This window comes from Cnephaeus nilssonii, assembly GCF_951640355.1.
Source record: "Cnephaeus nilssonii genome assembly, chromosome: 13".
Classification (NCBI taxonomy): Eukaryota; Metazoa; Chordata; class Mammalia; order Chiroptera; family Vespertilionidae; genus Cnephaeus; species Cnephaeus nilssonii.
In genome coordinates, this window is record NC_137084.1 from 42,111,309 (window position 1) to 42,133,293 (window position 21,985).

The 21,985-nt window shown below is 38.9% G+C and overlaps 1 protein-coding gene across 7 annotated transcripts in view; it reads left to right on the plus strand.

Annotated features, from left to right (window-relative positions):
* NUP98 (nucleoporin 98 and 96 precursor) overlaps window positions 1–21,985 on the plus strand; it is a gene marked incomplete at its 3' end in the record, with an annotated part of 97,137 nt that overhangs the window by 20,572 nt on the left and 54,580 nt on the right. For 3 of the 7 annotated variants that reach the window (XM_079787255.1, XM_079787249.1, XM_079787252.1), the window contains exons 7-11: window positions 1,084–1,264; window positions 4,951–5,114; window positions 7,763–7,900; window positions 10,304–10,442; window positions 17,544–17,636. In XM_079787255.1, coding sequence (XP_079643381.1) covers window positions 1,084–1,264; window positions 4,951–5,114; window positions 7,763–7,900; window positions 10,304–10,442; window positions 17,544–17,636 — 715 coding nt within the window. The remainder of the gene's footprint in view (window positions 1–1,083; window positions 1,265–4,950; window positions 5,115–7,762; window positions 7,901–10,303; window positions 10,443–17,543; window positions 17,637–21,985) is intronic. The other 4 variants (XM_079787250.1, XM_079787253.1, XM_079787251.1 and 1 more) reach the window with 2 other exon arrangements.

The window sequence follows — 21,985 nt, forward strand, 5'->3', positions numbered from 1 at the left end:
GAAAGCTCAGGATTTTCTGAGTAAATGTCAAAAGGTGGGACCGGTTTCGGCTGCTACCTGGATCTTTTAAAAATTTAAAAAAAAAAATTTTTTTTAATTTGTTGATTTCACACACACAGAGAGGAGAGACAGACAGAAATATCAACGATGAGAGGGAATCATCGATCGGCTGTCTCCTGCATGCCCCCCACTGGGGATCGAGCCCACAACCTGGCCCTGGCAGGAATCGAACCCGGGACCCTTTAGTCCGCAGGCCAGCACTCTATCCACTGAGCCAAATCAGCCAGGGCTACCTGGGTCTTTTTAATAAACTGATCTCACTTCTGTCAGCTATTGTTGTGCAGCCCATTTGCAAAGGGGATGCGCTGAATACAGTCTGACAGACGTTCTGGGGTCTTTTTATTAAATGGAAATGGAACACTGTTAAATATAATTGAGGAATGTGTACTATGCTGCCTCTTGGCAAACTTAATGATCTTAAGAGTTCATACATGCAGGTGAACAAATTATAAATAAAATTTCCTTAAAATGGGACAGGTGGAACAACAAAAAAAGGAGCGCCTTTTAGCAAAGAGGGCATGCTCATTAGTGGTTAGTATGCTGTTAACTTTGTAAAAAGTCCTGACCATTTATTTTGGAGTTAATGCCGCCTGCATGTCTAGTTTTGAGTGCAGTAAAATAGAATCACCAATCACACTTATTTTCATCCTTTTCCAGTATTTTTTGTTTGTTTCTGTAGTAGCAGAGTACACCAACTCTTTTATATTGCATTTTTGCTGGAAAATGTTGTATGTTGAATAAAATTTTCTATTAAAAAAGTTATTGTTTATAAAAGAAAATTAAGATTAAGATGGGTTGATTCTTTGGTCTAGTTTTATGGAAAAAATGGTATAGATTTTAATGTCCATTATACATTATTGAGAATGTTTTTTGTAATGATAATAAGTTAATGTCATTTGTAGTTTTCTGTTTTCTAGTCATGGTTTTTGTGTGACCGTGGAACTTAAATACTAAATTCAGGTGTTAGTGTCCTAAATAAATTTTTGGCTGCATAGTAAGATTGGAAATATGTTTTCCCTCTAGGAACTTCGTTTAGAGGATTATCAGGCTAACCGGAAAGGCCCTCAGAACCAGGTGGGAGCAGGTACCACAACTGGCTTGTTTGGGCCTTCTCCAGCCACGTCTAGTGCAACAGGACTCTTCAGCTCCTCCACTACTAATTCAGGCTTTGCATATGGTCAGAACAAAACAGCCTTTGGAACTAGTAAGCAATTGACATCATATTGGGCTATATTGAGGAGGGACAGACAACTAAAAGTAAACCATAACTAAACGTCATAAGTGCTATGAAGAAAAATAATTCAGGGATGCCGAAGGAATGAGGAGGGCCTGGTGTTTTCGGGGAGGTGGGGAGGCATACAGTTTTAAATGAAGATGGTTAAAAAGGGCTTTACTGATGAAGTAACATTTTTTGTTGTTAGTCCTCACCCAAGTATATTTTTGCATTGATTTTATTTTTTAATATATTATTTATTTCATAGAGAGGAAGGGAGAGGGAGAGAGAGAGAAAGAGAGAGAGAGAGAGAGAGAGACACTCAGTGAGAGAAAATCATTGATCAGCTGCCTTCTGCATGCCCCATACAGGGGATCGAACCCACAACCCAGGCATGTGCCCTGACAAGGAATTGAACCATGGCCTGGTTCATAGGTCGAAACTCAACTACTGAGCAAACTGGCCGGTCCATTGATTTTTAGAGAGAGTGGAAGGGAAAGGGAGAGACAGATAGAAAGAAATATATATGTGAAAGAGACACATCGATTGGTTGCCTCCCACATGCACCCTGACCGGGGTCAGGGATTGAGCCTGTAAACAGGGCGAACATTATAGCCCACTGAGCCATATCCGCTAGGGCTGATGAGGTAACATTTGAGCAGCCACCTAGCTGAAGAAGGTGAGGCATAAAGCTGTACAGATTTCTGGGGGAAGAACATTCCAGCTAGAGGAAACTATAAATCTAAAAATCTGTTTTTGCCAAAGAGGAAAGACAAGGGGAAGTACTGGGGAATATAGGGACAGTATTTTGAAGGCCATTGTCAAGATTTGAATTTTTATTTGAGTTGGGAAGCCATGAAAGAGAAGCCATATGATTGTGAGTGAAGGATCATTCTGGTAGCTGCTATATTAAGAGTGGATTGTAAGGGGACATGGGTGGAAACAAATCAGTTAAAAAAGCTAGTGCTGTATCTACATGAGAGATGATGTGGCTTGAATGAGAATGGTGCTGTGGAGATGGTAAGAATGTCAATTTGACTATAGAACTAGTGGGATTTGCTAATAGATTGATTTGATGTGAGGTGTGAAAGAAGTCTAGGATGATTACTAAATTACCTTAAATATATTTTGCAAAGGTAATACACCTACATGATATAAAGTTTATGAACTAATTTTTAAAAAGTATTTATAACCAAATAGCTTTTCTTTTCCTCCCTAAGCCACCAGTTTGCCTCTGGAAAAATAGCAAAAGTTAGACTTTCCGTAGATTTCTAGAGGGATCTATACACACACCCAAAAAATACACTAATAAACACATTTTAAGTGGCATATAACATTCTCTTCAGTCTTGGTATTCTGTGATTTCGTTTAGCCACATATTCTTTGAGTATTATCATGTCACAATCCTATGCTGAATATATTGTTATAAAGAGAAAGCCTCTGTTCTAAAGAAAAACTTAGTATAACAAGGTTAAAATGCACACATAGACTTCGAATGTAGCATGCTGTCTTCTAATATAGAAGAAAGTTCTGGGCTCAAGAAGGAAGATCACTTAGAGTCCGTATTATTGTAAGAATTAAAGTCTGCTCCCGACTGCGCTGAACTCCAGTCCCGGGCGAGACTCTGGGAAACCAGACTTATTCAGGGGAAATCTGGACTGTCAGCAAAAGAGAAAGCACACTGAGACTCGGGAGCTTCAGAAGGCAGAGGTCCGGAGGCGCGCACGCGCAAAGAGGACTGACTGCTGAATGCACAGGTGGCTGAGTGCGTGGCTGGCTTTCTAAAGCGACAGGAAGATGGAAGCTCCCGAATGCGCTGAACTCCAGTTCCGGGCGAGTTTCTGGGAACCCCGACTCATTCGGGGAGAAACTGGACTGTCTGGCAGCAGGCGAAACTCGAGGGCGGCTTTCTCTCAGAGGTGCTTGCAGCGATTACTGAGGGACACTGAGACCCAGGGGCCTCATAGGGCAGGGCTGACAGGAAACCAAGGCTGTTTGCTACGCCCTGAAACTCCGCCCCATCCAAGCTGAGCACAGAGGCTTTTGCAATTCTGCAAGTCCTGTCTCATAAGAGTATCTCCAGCACAGAAGTTCTCCCAGCGTAGACACAGCTGATCCTCACACCCAATTGGCCTGGAGGTCAATTCCTCCCAGTGATGCCAACAACAATCAAGACTTAACTATAACAGGGCTGAGCACACAGTCCACAAAGGGGTGCACCAAGAGCATCCACCTCAGGTAACTGGGGAGGCTGAGCCACTGTGCCCTAGAGGACACCTACCACACAAAGCTACTCTACCAACTCAGGGAAGCAGCCAAAATGCGGAGACAAAGAAACAGATCACAAATGAAAGAAATGGAGGAAAGCAAATGACTGGATATAGAGTTCAAAACCACGGTTATAAGGTTTTTCGAGAATTTTCTAGAAAAGGCCGATAAATTTAGCGAGACCCTCGAGGTTATGAAAAAGGACCAACTAGAAATTAAACATACACTGACTGAAATAAAAAATATTATACAGATACCTAACAGCAGACTAGACGACCCCAAGAATCAAGTCAAAGATTTGAAATACAAAGAAGCAAAAAACACTCAACCAGAAAAGCAAAAAGAATCCCAAAATATAAAGATAGTGTAAGGAGACTCTAGGACAACCTCAAGCGTACCAACATCCGAATTATGGGAGTGCCAGAAGAAGAGAGAGAGCAAGATACTGAAAACCTATTTGAAGAAATAATGACAGAAAACTTCCCCCACCTGGTGAAAGAAATAGACTTACAAGTCCAGGAAGCTCACAGAACTCCAAACAAAAGGAATCCAAAGAGGACCACACCAAGACACATCATAATTAAAATGGCAAGAGCAAAAGACAAAGAGAGAATATTAAAAGCAGCAAGAGAAAAACAGTTAGTTACCTACAAGGGAGCACCCATACGACTGTCAGCTGATTTCTCAACAGAAACTATGCAGGCCAGACGGGAGTGGCAAGAAATATTCAAAGTGATGAATAGCAAGAACCTACAACCAAGATTACTCTACCCAGCAAAGCTATCATTCAGAATTGAAGGTCAGACAAAGAGCTTCACAGATAAGGAAAAGCTAAAGGAGTTCATCACCACCAAACCAGTATTATATGAAATGCTGAAAGGTATTCTTTAAGAAGAGGAAGAAGAAGGAAAAGGTAAAGATAAAAATTATGAACAACAAATACATGTCTATCAAGTGAATCTACAAATCAAGTGAATAAATATCTGATGAACAGAATAAACGTGAATATAATAGAATCAGGGGCATAGAAAGGGAGTGGACTGAAAATTCTCTGGGGGAAAGGGGTGTGAGAGGTGCGGGAAGAGACTGGACAAAAATCATACACCTATTGATGAAGACAGTGGTGGGGAGGTAAGGGCAGAGGGTGGGGTGGGAACCGGGTGGAAGGGAGCTATGGGGGGAAAAAAGAGGAACAATTGTAATAATCTGAAAAATAAAGACTTATTAAATTAAAAAAAAAAAGAAAGTCTGAAGGAAATCTGGAGTTAGGTGAAAGGATAGAAAATGAAACAGTTATTCAGTTTGAGTCGGGCAATAGAGATATGTACTCCATGTAATAAGACTGTTGAGGTTGGGGGTTTTTTGCCCTCCATTTATTTTTCCTTTTCTTTATTTCTATTTCCTGAAAGGTACGACTGGATTTGGAACAAATCCAGGTGGTCTCTTTGGCCAACAGAATCAGCAAACTACCAGCCTCTTCAACAAACCATTTGCCCAGGCCACAACCACCCAGAACACTGGCTTTTCCTTTGGTAATACCAGCACCCTAGGACAGCCGAGCACCAACACCATGGTAAGAAAACAGGCTCTTAAATACCAGGTGTACCGGTTAGTAATGCGGATTTTGTAATCAAAGTAAACATTATAATTTCAAGAGAAACATCAAAAGTGCTTTATTCAAAATAATGTCCATTGCTAGCTACACATTTCCCCCATCTTTCAGGTAATTTGTGGATACTATCCCAATAGAACTTTTCTTGTTTTGAGGCAAATCATTCAGAGACCCAGTTTTCCACTTCTTTGTACATTTTAAAGTGCTGCTTAGAAAGTGCATGTGCCATCGATCGGAGCAAGTGGTAATCTGAAGGAGCAAGGTCTGGTGAATACGGCAGGAGGGTTAATACTTCCCAGGCAAGATCTTTTAACGTGTCTTTAACTGGTTTTGAAGTGTGTGATGGTGCGTCATCATGAAGCAAAATTACTTTGCTGTGTCTTCTGGAACATTCTGGTCATTTTACAATCAAAGCGTGGTTCAAGTTGATTATTTGTTGTTGGTAGTGATCAGTATTAATGGTTTCACCTGGTTTTAGAAGCTCATAATACACCACACCTTCCTGATCCCACCAAATGCAGAGCATTGTTTTCTTTCTGAAGCGATTTGGCCTTGAGTCGATGTTGATGGTTGAACTGGATCAACCCATGATTTTGTGTGTTTGGGATTTCAAATCTACTTTTCTTTTCTTTTTTTTTAAATATATTTCATCGTATTTTCACAGAGAGGAAGGGAGAGGTATAGAGAACCAGAAACATCGATGAGAGAGAAACATCAATCAGCTGCCTCCTGCACACTCCCCACTGGGAATGTGCCCGCGACCAAGGCACATGCCCCTGACCAGAATCGAACCTGGGATCCTTGAGTCCGCAGGCCAACGCTCTATCCACTGAGCCAAACCCGTCAGGGCTAAATCCACTTTTCATCGCCAGTCGTAATTCAATGCAAAAAAGACTTTCTTTCATGCCATTGAAGCAACATTTTACTGATGACTTTTCGGTTTTCCATTTGTCTTTTGTTCAGTTGATGTGTCACCCATTTTCCTTCCTTTAAAATCTTTCCCATTGCTTGTAAACGATGGGAAATTGTTTCCTGAGCAACATTTACTCTTTCTGCAAGTTATTTTGAGTTTGACACGCATCTTCATCCAATAATGCTTGTAATTGTTGGTCTTCAAACTTTTCGGTTGGCCTGGATATTCTTTGTCTTTAACCTCGAAATCATCATCGCTTTTAAAGCATTTAAACCAGTGTTCACAAGTATCTTGAGATGGAGCATGTTCACCATAAGCTTCCCAAAGTATACGATAACTTTCAGTAGCACTTTTCTTCAAAATAAAAGTAATGAATTGAAACTTCCTGTAAATGCTCTATTTTTGGCATGAAATTCGACATTTTTAAGCTTAAAAATATCTGTGATGTTAACACCTTCAGCAAATTTGACATATGAAGTTTTTTGTCAATACAACAAAATAGCATACATATCATATTGCATATATATCAACGTGTAACTCCATCTATTGAAAAAATCCGCATTATTAACTGGGACACCTGGTAACTCCAGGTGTTATTTATAGAGCTAAGTAATGAGGCTTTTATCATGTCAAAGCAAGTTCTACCTGTAGTACATTTCTTAAGCATTGATGGTATGTAGTAATGGGAAGAAAGCGAAATAGTTGAATAATTAATACCTAGATTCTACTTCAGGCTCTACTCTGTACTCGTTGAGAGGCTGTGGAGCAAGTCACTTATCTTTTCTGAGCATATTTTCTTATCACTAAGAGCAGCTGGGTGTGCTACAGTTTCTCATCTGGAAGCTACACTTTAGGGCATTGACTCCACCCATTCTGTAGATTGTAGGAGAAAATAGTTATAAATTACTGGCTATATTTCAAAATGTCCTTTTAGTTTATTCCTGTAAGCAGAGTTAGGCAAAGAAGTTGAGTTAATTAAAATAAAGGCAGAGCCAGATCTTAGAGCCATATTGGGTAGATGCTGCTTCTGTGTAGAAAGTAAAAGAGAAAGTCCTTACATCATTACTAGTTTTTATCTAGGGACTCTTTTAGGAAAGTATAATGTTAAAGGTAATTCAAGGTATGCTTTTTTATTAAAATTCCTGGAATTTACCAGGTCTGTCTCTTAATTTTTTTTAATATGTTCAGAGTTTTAGAGATACTCTGCCTGACGAAAAAATAAGTACAGCTAGACCCCCAAAAATCATCAAAATACTTGCAAACCGTAGCAGCATATTAAAAAGGATTATATACCATGACCAAGTCGGAGTTATCCCAGAAAAGTTGGTTCAGCATATCCTACATAATAAAAGCCTAATATGCTAAGTGTCCTGTTGACCAGTCGGCGTTCAACCAATCAAACTAATGCATAAGTAAAATATCTTAAACATTGGATGATACAAGCTTTGCTTATTTGAAATTTGGTTCTGCCACTCAGTAGCTGTGACATATTGGTCAAATTTTGACTGCTCTGAGGTTTATTTTCTTTTGGAAAATGGCCCAGCTTTTTAGGGTTGTTGTGAAGAAATGCTCTATGTAGAGTGTTAAAGACAGTACTTACCACATAAACTTTAAAAAAGTCAACTATTACTAATTTAAGAAAGACTCTTAAACTGACTACTGTAGGACATCTTTTAATCTAGGTTACTTTTTGCAGGGTTTATTTGGAGTAACCCAAGCCTCGCAGCCGGGAGGTCTTTTTGGGACAGCTACAAACACCAGCACTGGGACAGCATTTGGAACAGGAACAGGTCTCTTTGGGCAGACCAATACTGGATTTGGTGCTGTTGGTTCGGTGGGTTTTTACATTTGATTATAATATGAAGAGGTGTCTAAATCTGTTAAAGGAATTTCTAAAAACGATTTGACTGTCTTTCAAGTATTTTATTGAGTATATTATGTGATTTGATACTGAAAAGTTATTAGGTAACTTAAATAGGTTACTTTTCAAATAGTAAGTTCTTTTTTAAACTTCTTTACCTCAATGCTTTTGTGCAGCTTACTTTTGATAGGAAACTACCCTCTAATTTTTTAATTTAAATTGTTGAGTCTAAATTGAGATGCTTTCATTCTTAAATCAGGTAATTTTTAACTTTTTGTTCTAACCTGTTTTAGGTGACAAGTTGATGTGATATTTGAGAATTAAATATTTTTGGTATTGATAAAATTGTTAATTGTTGGTGTTTTTACAGTTCTCATGTTGCTGGAGGCTTAACTGAATTATTTTCCTTGTTATTTAATTAAATTACAATTTTAGAATGTGCTTGACCTAAAAACAATAGTAAATTCTTGATTACCACTTAAACTGTATGAGAATCAGTATGAAGTAGTCAATCTGTATTATCCTACATAATAAAAAGGTAATATGTAAATTACCATCACTCCGCTACTCCCACGATTGGGCCAGCGGGAGACACAGGGGGCGGGACTCGGGGTGGCTGGGGTGGTGATTGGGCTGGCAGGACGCTGAGCTCGAGTTGCCAGTGGAGGCGCGAGCTCAGCGTCTGCGCCATGGCTGTGCTGCGGCACAGACAGGCCTCTGGGGCAGCGAGCCGGCGTTTGGAGGTTTGGAGGCAGCGCGGCTCCCGGGGGAGGAGTCTGGCGGCAGTTGGGCCGCAGGAGCACGCGGCGGTGTCCTCAGAGGATGCGGGTTTCCACGAAGGCAGAGGAGGCGGCGGCCCCAGCCTTCCTGGGCGAGAGACAAGGCAAGACCCCGGCCTGGGCTCTGGCCCCAGGAGGACCATGCCCCCGCCCCGCCTCCCCAGGAGGACCACGCCCCCGCCCCACCTCGCCCTAGGGGCCCAGGGACTTTGGAGCTGTCGGCCACACAGGTCCCGACCAGCGGACAGACAGCCTACACGTGCATGATTAAATCATGCACTGGGCCTCTAGTACCCATTATAAAAAGCTTTAAACATATTGTGTGGGAAACTTTAAAAAAAATCTCTAAAACATGCAGTTCTGATTTTATAGAGATTGGAATCTGTTATTTCTTAACTTTGTTTGGTTAGCTAGTTGAGGTGAGAAAATTGTGAAAATTATATAATGCCTCAGAAAGTTATTTTTAAATAACCTTATTGAGATATAATCTACGTACCATACAATTTACCCTTTTAAAGTTTACAATTCAGTGGCTTTTATTATAGTCACCGAATGTGAAATTATCACCACAGTCAATTTTAGAACATATTTATCACCCTAAAAAGGAACCTCATACTCATCACTTCTCATTGCCGCCAATTACTTCAGGCTTGTTTTCTCTCTATGGATTTACCTATTTTGGTCATTTCATATAATGGAATCATATAATGTGACTGATTTCTTTCTCTTAATGTTTTGAAGGTTCACTTATAGAATGCTTAAATTTTTTGTAATTGTTTCTACTGTCTAATTAAATACATGATACATTTCTGTTACCAGGTTTTAAAAAAATATATTTGATTCCTGTATTATTTTTCTTTGCCTCTCTGAAATCTTGTTTGCTGAGGGGTTTCCATTAACTTCTGAGGCTGTATTCATAATGTTAATGTTGCTCAGACTAGTTTACTTTTCTGCTAGTCTTCTTTTTTTTCAATATATATATTTTTTAAAATATTTTTTTATTGATTTTAGAGAGAAAGGAGGAGGGAGAGAGAGATAGAAACATCAATGATGAGAGACAATCATTGGTCAGTTGCCTCCTGCATGCCCCCTACTGGGGATCAAGCCCACAACCCAGGCATGTGCTCTTAACCGGAATCGAACCTGGGACCTTTCAGTCCACCGACCGACGCTCTATCCACTGAGCCAAACCAGCTAGGGCTCTGCTAGTCTTTATTCATCCTCCTCTTATCTTTTTTAAAAAAATACATTTTTATTGATTTAAGAGAGGAAGGGAGAGGGGGAGAGATAGAAACATCAATAATGAAAGAGAACCATGGATCTGCTGCCTCCTGCATGCTGCCCACCCGCTGCCCTCCCCCCGCACTCACTGGGAATCCAGCACACAACCCGGGCATGTGCCCTTGACCGGAATTGAACCCAGGACCCTTCAGTCTGAAGGCCGACGCTCTATCCACTGAGCAAAACCGGCCAGGGCTCCTTTTATCTTTTTTATAAAAATGATTTCTTTACTTCACACCCAATTCCGCATACCCGAGTTAACCTCTATTTACTGTTTTTTATACTAACAAATTTTTCTATATTCTGTTCTTTTTAGACCCTGTTTGGCAATAACAAGCTTACTACATTTGGAACCAGCACAACCAGTGCTCCTTCATTTGGTACAACCAGTGGCGGGCTCTTTGGTAACAAACCAACCCTGACTTTAGGAACCAATACAAACACTTCCAATTTTGGTACATATAAAAAGCAGGTTTGGCTCTCTTAAAGTTACACTGACTATACCACACATCATTCTCCTGATTCATGTGATTGGGAATATTTAAAAATTCTCAGGTAAGCCATAGCTCGATGTCAGTACAAGAGGGAAAGATTTAAAATCATGGACATGGGTTCAGATACAAGAGATATTCAGTTGCCTTTCCTCATTCGTATATGTTTGAACTCTCTACTTTTGATAAAATGGGCCATTCAGCACATGCAGCAGTACTTTGCAGAAAGTTGGTTCTCTAATGGAGATAGATTTTTTTCAAAATTAGGACACATCATTTTCTCTGGATTAATTTTTTAAATCAGTAGTTGAGAAACCACAAATGAAACAAACTTGGTTGAGATAATACATTCTGTTAGGCCAGGTTTCAAACAGGGAAGTAGTGCATAGAAACAAGAATTTCATGATTCTTGTTTTAAATGTTTTTTGTTTTTGTTATTTTTTGAGATTTGGTGATTTGAGTCCTTTTTGATATTGCGGATTTTTAGTTATAGTTGCAAAAAGCTTTATTTTTTATTACATGTTCATTGTAAAAGATTCTGAAAATTCAAATAAGATTGAACAATAATTGACAAAACAAGCCCTAAACTATTCTTTGGAAAAATTAAAACTTGTTTAAAGGAAACATACAGTATTATGTTAAATGCCTCCCATAACTACCAAATTAAATTTTCAAACAAATTCAACATTATTGTATTAAATCAGATAATGGAAAGTTCATTTTATCACCAAATGAAATAGTTGTTTAAATACTATTTGCTAAGGATTTCAGATACATCATTAGGTGCTGGATATCTAGTGGGACGGGAGTGCAAAGACATGGTTATTTGCCATAGATCAGTAGTCACATTGTTTTTCAGTGAGTTTTTTAAAAAATTGATTTCAGAGAGGAACGGAGAAACATCAATGTGAGAAACATTGATCAGTTGCCTCCCTTACACACTCTGAATGAGAATTGAACCCACCACCTTTTGATTTATGGTACGACACTCTAACCAACTGAGCCACACCAGGGCTCAGTGAGTTTTTAAATAATCTTGTAGCATATTGGAGAAAGGGACTATCTTAATCGTCCATTAAAAGGTTATATGTTTTCACAGAAATATGAACTACGTGAAGTAGATAGGTCCTTGTCAGGTACCAATTCCAGTATTCATATATTTCGTAACTCCTTTTGCTTGATCGCTCCTAGTAATGATTATCATTCCATCTATAATTCTTTTTGGTTGTACTTTATGAAAGAAAGGTTTTGAGGCAGTGGACTTGTTTTTATCTACATAATTAAGATGGGAAAGATACTTAAGCATTAAATCAGTGCTTTTCAACCTTTTTTTTTTTTTTAAGTCACTATCACTCTTCCCCAAGGAGCCATTCAAGACCATTTTAGCCCTCCCAAGAACCACTTTTGCTCCCTTTGAAAATGCATACATTTTTTTAAAAGTATTAAATGGTTTTATTTATTTTTAAAATATATTTTTATTGATTTCAGAGAGGGAGGGAGAGAGAGATAGAAACATCAATGATGAGAGAGAACCATTGATTGGCTGCCTCCTGCACGCCCCCTACTGCAGATCGTTGCTGCAACCCGGGCCTGTGCCCTTGATGGGAATTGAACCCAGGACCTTCAGTCCGCAGGCCGACACTATATCCATTGAGCCAAACCAGCTAGGGTCATATTTTTTTCTGTAGCACAAAATCAAATGTTACTTCTATCTGACTTAGTGTTTGTGTAGGCTGTACTTGATAAAATAGGCTAGACTTCTGAAATGTATTTGATGTTATTCAGGGATTGCAGATTTTGGGTTTATTTGGAGATTTTTTGTTTTTACTCATGTTCAGTGATTTGAAAATGGAAGGTCTCATCATTATCTGATGTGTCCCAACAGCTTACTTGCTGAATTTGAATTGCCCTTTTTTTTTTTTTAAATCACAAATGTTGACCAAGTGCCTGGCAATTAGTAGGTGCTCACTAAAAGTTTGTTAAATGAATTAAAGAATGAATAATTGGGGCCCTAAGAGGAAGGATTCCCTGTAATTTGTAAGTCAGATGGAGGTTGCAGGGTGGCAAGTTTTGTTATACTCTTGGAGGAACTTACTTTAGTATTGCCCTCAAGAGATCCAGGTCTAAATAAAGCTTTCTTTGATTTTCCTATTTTCTTGGGAAGTTGTCAACTTTGATTTTGTGGGCAGAGATAATCATGTGATTTAGAAATAAGTCCTATAACAAATCTGGAAATGGAATAAGGTTATACCAAGATTTGGGGCCATCATTATGTTATTGTCATTTACACGCTATTCAGTATGGGATTGTGCTTCATTCTGGTAGTGATTAATCCACACTGTTAAAGGTTGGGATACCTGCTACAATTAATTGGTGTTGCCAGATCCTTCAGTTATTCTTTAGAGTTATCAGCTCGTTTTCTTGGTAAATAATTATGGACAAGTTTAAATGACTCTATGATAATGTCTGAATTTCTGAATGAATGGAATAGATTTAAAGAGGATGAAGATCCTTTGGGTATTGATAAGATGGTGCTTAGCAATAAATCGGTGGCTCTTCTATGCTGCTTTTGTATACAAATAGCTCCTTTAACTGTCCTAGACATCTTTTTTAAGCTTATTTTTAAAAACTGATTTGAGAGAGCCCGGCCAGTGTGGTTCAGTGGTTGAGTGTCAACCCAGGAACCAAGAGGTCACAGGTTCGATTCCTGGTTGTGTGCTCGAACCGCAGTAGGGATGTGCAGGAGGGAACCAATAGATGATGTTTCCCTCTCATTGATGTTTCTACTCTATCCCTCTCCGTTCCTCTCTCTCCCTCGCCCCCTCTCTCTCTCTCAAAAATCAATAAAAACATTTTTAAAAAATTGATTTGAGAGAAGCATCAATTTGTTGTTCCACTTATTTATGCATTCATTGGTTGCTTATATGTGCTCTGATCAGGGATCGAACCTACAATGTTGGCATATTGGGACAACCCTCTAACCAATTGTGCTACCTGGCCAGGGCTAAGCTGACTTTTTATTTTATTTTATTTTTTAAATATATTTTATTGATTTTTTACAGAGAGGAAGAGAGAGGAATAGAGAGTTAGAAACATCGATGAGAGAGAAACATCGATCAGCTGCCTCTTGCACACCCCCTACTGGGGATGTGCCCGCAACCAAGGTACATGCCCTTGACCGGAATCGAACCTGGGACCCTTGAGTCCGCAGGCCGACGCTCTATCCACTGAGCCAAACCGGTGTCGGCCTAAGCTGACTTTTTAAAGGTATAATTATATTAGTTTCAGATATACAACATAATGATTCAATTTATATGTATTGGGAAATGATCACCACAGTAAGTCCAGTTAATACCTGTCACCATGCATAATTACAAATTTTATTTTTCTTGTGATGAGAACTTTTATGATTTACTCTCTTAGCAACATTCAAATATGCAATACAGTATTAACTTTAGTCACTATGCTGTACATTATATCCATATGACTTATAACCAGAAGTTTGCAGTTTTTGAACCCCCCCCCTTTACCTGTTTCGCCTATTCCCCCACCTCTAGCAACCACCCATCTGTTCTCTATCTATGAGTTCATTATTTATTGTCTTTTTTTTAAGATTCTACATATAAGTGAGACGATGTAGCATTTGTATTTTTCTGTCTGACTTGACTTTTTTCACTTAGCATAATGCCCCCAAATTTTATCTTGTTGTTGATGACTAGATTTTATTGTATTTTTATCTCAATAATATTCTGTCCATATGTATATACATATATATATACATATATATGTGTGTGTGTGACCGTTCTACCGGTAGCTATGACATGCACTGACCACCAAGGGGCAGATGCTCTGACTGGTAGGTTAGCTTGCTGCTGGGGTCCGGCTGATCGGGACTGGGTCAGATGGGCCAGACATACCCTGGAGCCCTCCCACAGTCCCTCCCTGGCCCCGGTTGTGCACCGGTGGGGTCCCTCGGCCTGACCTGTGCCCTCTCGCAATTCAGGACCCCTTGGGGGATTTCTGCAGGCCAGGCCGAGGGACCACACTGGTGCACGAATTCGTGCACCGAGCCTCTGGTTGTAAATAATGAACATGGGGATGCATATATTTTTTGAGGTAGTTTTTTCATTTTGTGTGGATGAATATCTGCAAGTGTAATTGTTGAGCTGTATGACAGTTCTACTTTAAATGTTTTGAGGAACTTTGATACTGATTTCCATAGTGGTTACACCATACATTTCCACCAACAGTGCACGGTGGTGCCCTTTTTTCCACATCCTTGCCAGTACTTGTTTCTTGCCTTTTTGATGTTGGCCATTCTAACAGGTGTGAGGTGATAATTTATGTGGTTTTGATTTGCATTTTACTGGTAATTAGTGATGTTGAGCACCTTTTTTTTGTGTACTTGTTAGCCAAATCTAAAATGTCTATTCAGATTCTCTGCCCATTTTCTAATCAGATTTTTTTTTTTGCTATTGAGTTGAATTAGTTCTTCATGTATTTTGGATAGTAACCATTTATTCAGATGTATGATCTGCAAATATTTTCTCCCACGCAGTAGGTTGCCTTTCATTTTACCGATGGTTTCCTTTGCTATATAGAAGCTTTTTAGTTTGATGTAGTCCCACTTGTTTATTTTTGCTTTTGTTGCCTTTGCTTTTGGTGTCAGATCCAAAATATCATTGCCAAGACAGATTTCAGGGAGATTACCACATATGCTTTCTTTTTTTTTTTTTTTCTTTTTTTTTAATATATTTTATTGATTTTTTACAGAGAGGAAGGGAGAGGGATAGAGAGTTAGAAACATCGATGAGAGAGAAACATCGATCAGCTGCCTCCTGCACAATCCCCACTGGGGATGTGCCCGCAACCAAGGTACATGCCCTTGACCGGAATCGAACCCGGGACCCTTCAGTCCGCAGGCCGACGCTCTATCCACTGAGCCAAACCTGCTAGGGCACCACATATGCTTTCTTATAGGAATTAGTTGGTTTCAGGTCTTAAGTTTTAAGTCTTTTTTAATCCATTTTGTGTATGGTGTAAGATAGTGGTTCAGTTTGATTCTTTTGCATGTGGCTGTCCAGTTTTCCCAATATCATTCATTAAAGAGGCTATCCTTTCCCATTCGTATATTCTTGATTCCTTTGTCATAAATTAATTGATTATTAAGTAATTGTTCTTAATTTTAAAAATTGTTTGAAATGACAGAGGTGATAAACTTTTGTCAGTAAGAATCTGAGGAAATGTGTGGTATAAACAGTGTAAGTTGGGACTTATTTCCCTCCTGTGGGTTTGAGGTAGTTCATAAATATTTTGTTTTCTGCTGTTTATGGGGATGGATGATACTTTCTGGTTAAATTTTAACTCAAAAAGAATATCTCCAAGTACATTTTTTTCTTTTCTTAAATATAGTTTTATTGATTTCAGAAAGGAATGGAGAGGCCAATAAAAACATCAGTGATGATTTTTGACATTTTGCAAGGTTGCTGCCTCCTGCATGCCCCCTACTAGGGACTGAGCCTGCAACATGGGCATGTGCTCTGACCTGGAATCAAACCGGGACCTCCTGGTTCATAGGTATACAAAAAACCACTGAGCCATGCCAGCCGAGCCATTTTTTTTTCCTTTTAAAAGAATTGATTGTGCTTGAGTAGGCAGTACTCCGTTTTTGTAGCAAAGCTGTTAATTAGCACAATTGAAGATTTAATGAGTGTATGAATTAAATGTATTGAGATGAAGTCAGATTACTGCTTGGATTTTTAAATGACCTTAGAAATATGTTCTCAAATTGTATAAATTCTTCAACTTTTTTCTTAATCTTTTTGATTGAGATAATAATCCAACTATTGATCTGACAGTGTATAATCTTAGTAGGTGATACTGTCATACATTCCAAGATACTCTGTTTATTCTGTAAATCTTTTGTATTTGTTCCTCTTCATGATATCTTTAAAAAAGACTTTCAAGTATTTTACCAACAAGGTTTGCTGGCCAATCATTGATTATTGTTTTTCTCTTATGAAAGACATTAGTGATATGTTCATTAGTTTTTTTGTTGTTATGTAGCTCCACAAAGAGTGCAGAAACAGTGTGGACATATCTGAACAAAAGAGAAATAATAGCAGTAATGTGATGTAGGTGTGTTTGTGGGGAGATCTGTGGAATTTACAGGGGCATGAGGATTTTTCTAAATGATGGGTCATAGTGAAGGAGGATGGTTTGTACAACTCTCCATTATCTCTTTGAAGCAATTCAAGAAAAATTTATGAGTGGTTATTTTCTTCTTAATATCAGCTAGCTGAGTACTTGAGTGCTCCTATAGGCTGATTGAATATGACACCATTAAAGCTTCTCATGTGTGATCAGCCACTTATTATCATAACATCCGTATAACATCCATTTGTTCAAAACAAAAGTTGCTTTAGAGATTTTTTATTTTATTTTATATTTTTTTAAACACATTTTTATTGATTTCAGAGAGGAAGGGAGAGGGATAGAGAGATAGAAACATCAATGATGAGAATCATTGATTGGCTGCCTCCTGCACACCCCCTACACAACCCAGGCATGTGCCCTTGGCCAGAATTGAACCTCGGACCCTTTAGTCCACAGGCCAACACTCTATCCACTGAGCCAAACCGGCTAGGGCACTTAAGAGATTTTTTATAGGTAATTTTCTTTTAGCAAGAACCTTTAGATTCAGTAAAGTGTCTTTATTTGTTGACTATCTTATTTTTTATTGAAAGTTTGAGGGAATGAGTTTTTCTTCTAATAATCATGAGACATAGGTTGGAGACTTTGAGCCTTACAAAAGTAATGTTTCCCAAGCTCAAGCACAATCACTTTGCTTTTGAAAATTGGATATTATCCTATATTGAATTGGTATTTCAAGGCTGAAATGTATCAATAGGAAGACTTGTAGTATTAATAAATTAGCCTACCATTAGGATATCTAACTGAAAGGATGTAAAACTTAGGGTCAAACTGCTTTGCATTAAAGTCCCTTGTGCAAGAAAGTGAGAGTTGTATTTAATGTACAGTCCACTCATTCTTTTGTCTTTCTAGGTTTTGGCACAAATACCAGTGGGAATAGTATTTTTGGAAATAAACCAGGACCCGGGACTCTGGGAACTGGGCTTGGTACAGGATTTGGAACAGGTAAGGAATTGTACCATGAGATTTAGGAAGTAATAATTTTGGCTTTCTAATTGCTGGAACTTAAGACTTGAATTTGATCATATGCCTGGAAATTAGAGGTCTAAATTTTCATTTTCACAAATGGATTTATAATACATTCCCAGCAATTATGCTTTGCCAGGTTTTAAAACATTGCCACATTTTTCTTATGCTCCCTTTCTATAAAATGTTTCTTCTGACAGTCTTGGTCTATCTGGGGTTTTCAGTGTGTAATGCAAGACTTGTTAATAGTGTGACTTTTTTAAAAATATATTTTACTGATTTTTTATAGAGAGGAAGGAATAGGGATAGAGAGTTAGAAACATCGATGAGAGAATCATTGATAAGCTGCCTCCTGCATAACCCCCATTGGGGATGGAGCCTGCAACCAATGCACATGCCCCCTACCGGAAACGAACCTGGGACCCTTCAGTCCGCGGGCCGACGATCTATCCACTGAGCCAAACAGCCGAGGGCTAGGGTGACATTTTTAACTTTGGGTTCCCCTGTGTTACCTTTGTGACCAGGATTTGAGACCTTGGGCTATTTATTGAGTAAGCTTTATTACCCAAATATTCTGACTTTTTGTAAAGTCTGTGCATACTTTTTCTTTTTTAAATTTTTTTTTAAATTTAATAAATGTTTATTGTTCAGGTTATTACAACTGTTCCTCTCCGCCCCCCCCCCCATAGCTCCCCTCCACTCAGTTTCCACCACACCCTCTGCTCTTACCCGCGCCCCCACTGTCCTCATCCATAGGTGTACGCTTTTTGTCCAGTCTCTTCCCGCACCTCCCACACCCTGTCCCCCCCCCCCCCCCGAGAATTGTCAGTCCACTCCCTTTCTATGCCCCTGATTCTATTATATTCACCAGTTTATTCTGTTCATCAGATTTTTTATTCACTTGATTTGTAGATTCCCTTGTTGATAGATATGTATTTGTTGTTCATAATTTTTATCTTTACCATTTTTTTCTTCTTCCTCTTCTTAAAGAATACCTTTCAGCATTTCATATAATACTGGTTTGGTGGTGATGAACTCCTTTAGCTTTTTCTTATCTGTGAAGCTCTTTGTCTGACCTTCAATTCTGAATGATAGCTTTGCTGGGTAGAGTAATCTTGGTTGTAGGTTCTTGCTATTCATCACTTTGAATATTTCTTGCCACTCCCGTCTGGCCTGCATAGTTTCTGTTGAGAAATCAGCTGACAGTCGTATGGGTGCTCCCTTGTAGGTAACTAACTGTTTTTCTCTTGCTGCTTTTAATATTCTCTCTTTGTCTTTTGCTCTTGCCATTTTAATTATGATGTGTCTTGGTGTGGTCCTCTTTGGATTCCTTTTGTTTGGAGTTCTGTGAGCTTCCTGGACTTGTAAGTCTATTTCTTTCACCAGGTGGGGGAAGTTTTCTGTCATTATTTCTTCAAATAGTTTTTCAGTATCTTGCTCTCTCTCTTCTTCTGGCACTCCCATAATTCGGATGTTGGTACGCTTGAAGTTGTCCCAGAGTCTCCTTACACTATCTTTATATTTTTGGATTCTTTTTGCTTTTCCGGTTGAGTGTTTTTTGCTTCTTTGTATTTCAAATCTTTGACTTGATTCTTGCGATTCTCTAGTCTGCTGTTAGATCTCTGTATAATATTTTTTATTTCAGTCAGTGTATGTTTAATTTCCAGTTGGTCCTTTTTCATATCCTCGAGGGTCTTGCTAAATTTATCGGCCTTTTCTAGAAAATTCTCGAAAAACCTTATAACCGTGGTTTTGAACTCTATATCCAGTCATTTGCTTTCCTCCATTTCTTTCATTTGTGATCTGTTTCTTTGTCTCCGCATTTTGGCTGCTTCCCTGAGTTGATAGAGTGGCTTTGTGTGCTAGGTGTCCTATAGGGCCCAGTGGCTCAGCCTCCCCAGTTACCTGAGGTGGACAATCTTGGTGCACCACTTTGTGGGCTGTTTGCACAGTCTTGTTGTAGTTAAGCCTTGATTGTTGTTGGCATCACTGGGAGGAATTGACCTCCAGGCCAATTGGGTGTGAGGATCAGCTGTGTTTACGATGAGAGAACTTCTGTGCTGGAGACACCCTTATGAGACAAGACTTGCAAAAGCCTCTGTGCTCAGCTTGGATGGGGCGGAGTCTCAGGGCGGAGCAGACAGCATTGGTTTCCCCGTCAGCCCTGCCCTAAGAGGCCCCTGGGTCTTAGTTTCCCGCAGTAATTGCTGCACGCTCCTCTGAGAGAAAGCCGCTCTCGAGTTTCGCCCGCTTCCAGACAGTCCAGTTTCTCCCTGAATGAGTCTGGTTTCCCAGAGTCTTACCCGGAACTGGAGTTCAGTGCAGTCGGGAGCTTTTGTCTCCCTCACGCTTGAGAAAGCCAACCGTGCACTCAGTTGCCCGCCCTCTTTGCGTGCGCGCGCGTCTCAGTACCTCTGCCTTCTGCAGCTCCTCTGAGTCTCAGGGTGCTTTCCTCTTTCCTTCTAGTTGTAGAATTTCCCCTCAGCCAGCTTTCCTGTGGTTCTGGATGATGTCCGTTTTGCCTTTTAGTTGTAGTTTTGAAATTGTTGTGCAAGGCAGCAGTTTGGGTGTTTACCTATGCCGCCCTCTTGGTTTCTCTCCTGTGCATACTTTTCAATTCTTTTCACCTTGATACAGAGCTGCGATGTCACACCTTTGTGTTTACTCCTGCTGTTGATAATTTTTTTTCAGTGTCTTTGAAGACATAGACCCTTCTACCTGCCTAGCTGCTTTAAACAATGGAGAAGTGGGGGTAGTCATAAAATGAATAAGTGTTTTAACATGTACAGTTCAACAAGGCTGTTTAAGCATATAGTTATGCCTTCTTTCCCAATTCATCTGACCAAGGGTGTGGTCATTTACTTCTTTACCATTTATTTCCATTGGTCTTTGCTTCCACTGACCAGTTATTTGCTGTCTTTGCTTCTATGCGCTGATTGTTTGTCATCCTTTTTAATAGAATATTTTATACTCTATGAACTGTTTCTTTTTTTTTAGTAAACGATATAAGTGCTTGTAAAAAAATTTTCAACAATGTAGTAGTATCATGAGAAGTCCACATATTTCAGTTGTGAAGTATAGCTATTGAAAGTTTGGCATGTATCTTGTCAGACCCCATTAAATACATTTTTCAAACTTGCTTCAATATATATACACATATATAGGCTTTTTTTGTTGTAGTTTTCAATGGAAACTATATTCTACGTGAGTGCTTTTTTAAGCCAAATGATGAAATACAATAAGTTATTGAATATGGTATTAATGTGGCTGCAATTAGCATTTTAAAAAATATATATTTTATTGGTTTCAGAGAGGAAGGGAGAGAAAGAGAGATAGAAACATCAATGATGAGAGAGAAACATCAATCAGTTGTCTCCTGAACACCCCTTACTGGGAATCAAGCTTGCAAACCAGGCACTTGCCCTGGCTGGGAATCAGTCCATGACCTCCTGATTCATAGGTTGATGCTCAACCACTGAGCAACACCAGCTGGGTGCAACTAGCATTTTTTTTTAAAATTAACTGGAATTTTAACAAAATTATTATACAAAGGTTAACTATTGTTTTATTTAACTTGTTTTGGTTATATAGCGTATGAGTGTTCAGGGTCTCAGTGTATTTCATATTACGTGCTGCAGTCAAAATGTTTCAACGTGAAAGGAAGTGTCTTATATAGCATTCTGTATTCCTTGTTTTCATTTTCCATGACATTTTCGGCATGTGTTTTTTCTTTTGTTTCATATGTATAGCTCTAACTCATTTTAAAATATATATTTTTTTATTGATTTCAGAGAGGAAAGGAGAGGGAGAGTGAGATAGAAATATTAATGATGAGAGAGAATCATTGATCAGCTGCCTCCTGCACGCCCCCTACTGGGGATCAAGATTGCAACCCGGGCATTGGGACCCTTCAGTCCACAAGCTGATGCTCTATCTATTGAGCCAGACCAGTTAGGGCTAACTCATTCTTTAAATATAACTCTAGTATTTTGTGTGTGTGTGTGTGTGTGTGTGTAGTATATACACATAACTACATACACTGTAATTTATTTAACTTTTCCTTTTTCGATGGACATTTGAGTTACTTGATATTATTAGCAATGCATTAATAAAGATCTTTGTGATGTAATTTTGTGTGTTAGTATTATATAGGATTGATTCTTAGAATTGGAATTATGTCAGAAGAGACACAGATTTTTTATATTTTGGTCAGTGTTGCTAACAATTTGTCTTCTAAAAAGAATGCCAGTTTGCATTTTTGTTTACATTGTATAAAAGTGCTCACTTCTTATACCTTTTCCATATTGTTGGGCTTTTTCATCTTTGAA